General features: G+C 44.9%; 1 protein-coding gene across 2 annotated transcripts in view; it reads left to right on the plus strand.

The window, feature by feature from the left end:
- The first annotated feature begins 364 nt into the window (after positions 1-364).
- Positions 365-4230, plus strand: part of TARDBP (TAR DNA binding protein) — an 8594-nt gene continuing 4728 nt past the window's right edge. For both annotated transcript variants that reach the window (XM_072426962.1, XM_072426963.1), the window contains exons 1-2: positions 365-507; positions 2405-2654. In XM_072426962.1, coding sequence (XP_072283063.1) covers positions 2414-2654 — 241 coding nt within the window. In that variant the 5' untranslated portion in view covers positions 365-507; positions 2405-2413. The remainder of the gene's footprint in view (positions 508-2404; positions 2655-4230) is intronic.

Genomic DNA, 4230 nt, shown 5'->3' on the forward strand with positions numbered 1-4230 from the left:
TCCCCCATCCTGGCAGTCTCTGCTGACACCACAAAGGCCCAACCGACCCCAGCTCCGCGATGCCTTTGTGCGACCACGCTGCTACTGACTGCGCATGCGCACCGCCTTCATGACCAGACCATACCACTTTCCACCCTGGAGGGGTGGACATCCATAATTATCCTTTCCTCACTTATGCACGCAAACACATTTGCCAATCATTTATATAAGCTTGAATTTTAAATTATTTCTCTACGTGTCTTATTAGACAGGAGGGAACAAAACCAAGGCAAAAGCAAGATACGTTTATTGGCAAAGTCTACCCCCCCTGTTTTGGTAAGTGGAAAGTCCCTGCAGAAGATGGGCTTTGAGAGCTGGGTTTTCGGGCGCCATTTTGTGCGGGAGGAAAGCCCGGGAGGTCAGTGAGTGAGTGAGTGGAAGACGAGCAGACCGGAAACCGGTTCGTGTTGTGATTCCCAGTGTCGAGCCACACTAGGGATTTCTCCATTCTCCTGTACGCTGGACCAGGTGCGTAATTCGGGCGATACTGGAGGCCCTCATGGCCGAGGCCTGGGGGTGGGCGGAGGCCTGTATGGGCCGTGTCAGAATGAGAACCGGGCAGTCAAGCACGTTACTGCTCCGAACCCACCATGGCCTATATAGACCATTGCAATAGTTTTTATTCATCAATTTCGCAATAAATGCATCGAAAGCCTCAATGAGGTGTTGGGGGCGGTGCTATTGCATCAGCTTTTGGGTGATATCGACTTTTATACACTCTATACTGCAGTACTTTAATGTACAGGGTAACTGGCCACGTGATCCGGCCCCAGGTGCTGGCGGTTGTCACGTGACCGCAGTGGATCTGCAGGCTGATTGTGTGAATGGCAACAATGTTCATGATTGGTCAGCCTCAGTCACGTGTGTGTGTTTATATAGAAATAACATTGGGGGTAGGTAGGCATTTTTTTTTTTGTAGTAAAGGATCCCAGATTGCAGCCATACAAAATTTAAAACCAGTTTTTGCTGCTACAATCACATTCACCTCAGATTTATTAACTTCTAAGCCCTAGGACCTTCTGCACCTTGTGACTGGATGCACAGCAATGAGGTTGCTCAGTGCTTTCTCCTCCTATCAGCGTGCTTTTTCTGTAAGCACATGGCTGCTGTATAGCTTCTCCCTGATAACAACGGTTAGGTGAGAATCTGCATGTGTACTGTGTTTGCACAATGTGGTTTATAGATCTATCAGGACAGATCCATGAACCATCACTGGGAGGCGAGCACAGCTGGGCGCTGCTTACTCGTCCTTACCTCTCTATAGAATGGGTGATGTGTATACAGCACTTGTTCACTCATCCATCCCATCTTCACATGATCTTCTTCACTCTTCAAACCTAAAACAATAAAATTACACCTTCAATCCTGCGGAGCAGTCAGTCTGTCAGAAGAATTCTTTATCGGGTCCCACGTCGTCCTGGTGTCCGTCTTTGGGCAGGCGCTCCGGGTGCCACAATCTTCTCTTCTTCCTACGTCACCTGCCAGGTGCGATATAGTTTGGGAAGAAACTTGCTGATCTCATTGCACATGCCAGAGATCGACAATTTTTATCCCTATTGATGAAAGGGCTACTTCTGCGCATGCTTGAGATGCTTGGGCATGCGTAGAAGGAGCAGCCAAGAGCCTCCCAGGATGCGTAATGTAGGTATCCCAGAAGGCTCTGCACTCCCATTCATTCTTGATCGCCTAGGCAATCAAGAATTAAGGGGGTGTAATTTCCAGCTACGAAAATTGAACATGTCGGTGTTGAACCTGGGTGGGAAGAAGCTGTAAGTGAGTTGCAGCCCCTGTATTGTAGCCCAACTCTTCAGTAACCACCCAAAAACAGCCGGGGCGTTACTGAAAAGGTCCGGGTGGTGCGCCCAGCTAAAATGGGCCGGGGGAACACTGCTGTGTACGCATCTTAGGCACTGCAAGAGGCTCCTAGCAAACCAGTCCAGGTGCTTATTGGAAAACAAAATATAAACGCTTGCATTCTTTGTGAGTTGTATTTTTGCATGCAGAAACCCTTTTACTTTGCTGATGCAGCATTTTGTCTGTTGCAATTTTTGGGTGACTTGTTGCAAATTGTAGATTTGGTTGTTCATTTATGTGCAGATGGGACTCTCCCATGAGAATTGCTTCAAAGCCGCCCCTATGTCACCAACCTTGTTCAGTCAGTTCTTAGAAACTACAAAGTACGGGCTGTGCAGTGTAAACAAGAACCTGTTTAGTTGCTGTGTGTTTTCCTTGCTTATATATAAATAATGTACAGAAATTTCCTAGGTATTGGGAAAGGATTAGAAACCCCCAATGTCACCCCCACCCCCAATATGGCAGAATATGAATTTTCTTGATTTTTGATTCCGTTTTATTCTTCCTACAGTTTGCAGCAATGGAAATGGAGTATATTCGCGTGGCAGAGGACGAAAATGAAGAACCCATGGAAATTCCCTCTGAAGATGACGGCACTGTCCTCTTGTCCACAGTTACGGCACAATTTCCTGGCGCATGTGGCCTTAGATACAGAAATCCAGTCAATCAGTGTATGCGTGGAGTTAGATTAGTGGAAGGAATCCTTCATGCACCAGAGACTGGATGGGGAAATCTGGTTTATGTTGTTAATTACCCAAAAGGTGAGTGCTGATTAATGTGCCCGTGTGTTGGGTGCATTCTGTCATTTATGGCAAAAATTGGGGCTCTTTCAGAAAGTGGTCATAACAGCTCCTGCTGTGCACAACTAGGGTCCAGGATCATTTTCAGGTATTTGCTACTGCCTATGTAGGTTTTTTTTTCCCCCTAGTTTAAAAAAACACAAAAAACTGCACTAAACACCTATACAGGCAGTTGCAAATGCCTATACAATGCCTTCTTGGGTGTTTTTGAACACTTCCCATTCAAGTCTATAGAGACGGCAAACTGCCCCTGGATGCTGCATTGAGCACCCAGAAAACTGCATGGAAGTGCCGCCTCTTGTCAAATAAAGAATAATATAGGGAGACCCCAATGTTAAAGGGGACCTAATTTTTACTTTACATAAAAGGGTAGAAGACCCCCCCTTTTCCCTTCCAGTGTTCTCCTCAGACCCTTTTAGCCAGGTGCACCATCCAGCACTTTTTCAGTAACCACCCAGGTAATTTTGGGTGGTTACTGAAGAGTTGGGTAACCATACAGGAGCTGCCTCCCTCCTACAGCTTCTTCCCACCCAGCTTAAAATCATTTCTGAGTTGAACAGTGCAGCGTTAAAGACAGAATGGGAGCACAGAGCCTACATCACTCATTCTTGGAGGCTTCTGGGTGATATCGGGCATGCGCAGAAGGGGATTTTTCTTGTCACTCATATAATCAACTATGACTGTTTACGTCAGTACAGAGATATACAAGTACAGTTCACATAATTATGGAAAAAAAACACCTTTTAGTACTGCAGTTCACAAAATCCTGTAGTACATCATACTGTTAGTATCTGAACAGAAGTTATACTACTATCCACCTGCTTGCCCTTGGGATAAAGCTTTTATAGCAAGCAACATGGAGGTTTTTCCTTTGAATAACTCGGCCAGAAAGGTTTACAAATTTTGATAGAATAGAAAATAGTTAAAGCCACTAATATGGAGATCTACCCTAACAGTTTAGGTTGGTGACAATTTGTGTCACCAACCCAAATTGGGTCACTTGTTTCCATGAAAGTTGTAAAGGTTTGCATATGCCTTTGTCTTGAGGATTCTCACTTATCTGTAGGAGAAATGAGGATTTTTTTCCCTACATGGGAACACAGTACTAAATCTTCACTGGTTTTGTCCAACATTGTCAACATTTTTAATGTAATGCAATGTAAGAACTAAACTAAATGTCAAGCATGCTGAAGAGTGCAGTAAACTTGTCTGTTGGTGACCCGTGTCTCCTGCTGCTGTTGGGTTCTGTTCCAGCATTGCAGCCTCATCTTCATTAGGCATATACAGGAGAGTCATTACTGCCTGGGTTGGAGAATCAGTGAGTAGCAGAGGACACTGGCATCCAACCCTACAGGGGGCTGCATTGCTTTATTAGAGTGCAAGTAGGGGATATTTATGAGTCTCTTCTTTTGGGAGACAATAGTCTATTTGTATACATTTCTCATGGTCTGAAGTGTGTAAAGCTATTTTTGTTGCCCTTGTTCCCAGATTTCAATAATGATGATTGCAGTGTTCGTCTTTTGTTAATTTTTTTTTT

The sequence above is a fragment of the Pyxicephalus adspersus genome, chromosome 11 (assembly GCF_032062135.1).
Source record: "Pyxicephalus adspersus chromosome 11, UCB_Pads_2.0, whole genome shotgun sequence".
Classification (NCBI taxonomy): Eukaryota; Metazoa; Chordata; class Amphibia; order Anura; family Pyxicephalidae; genus Pyxicephalus; species Pyxicephalus adspersus.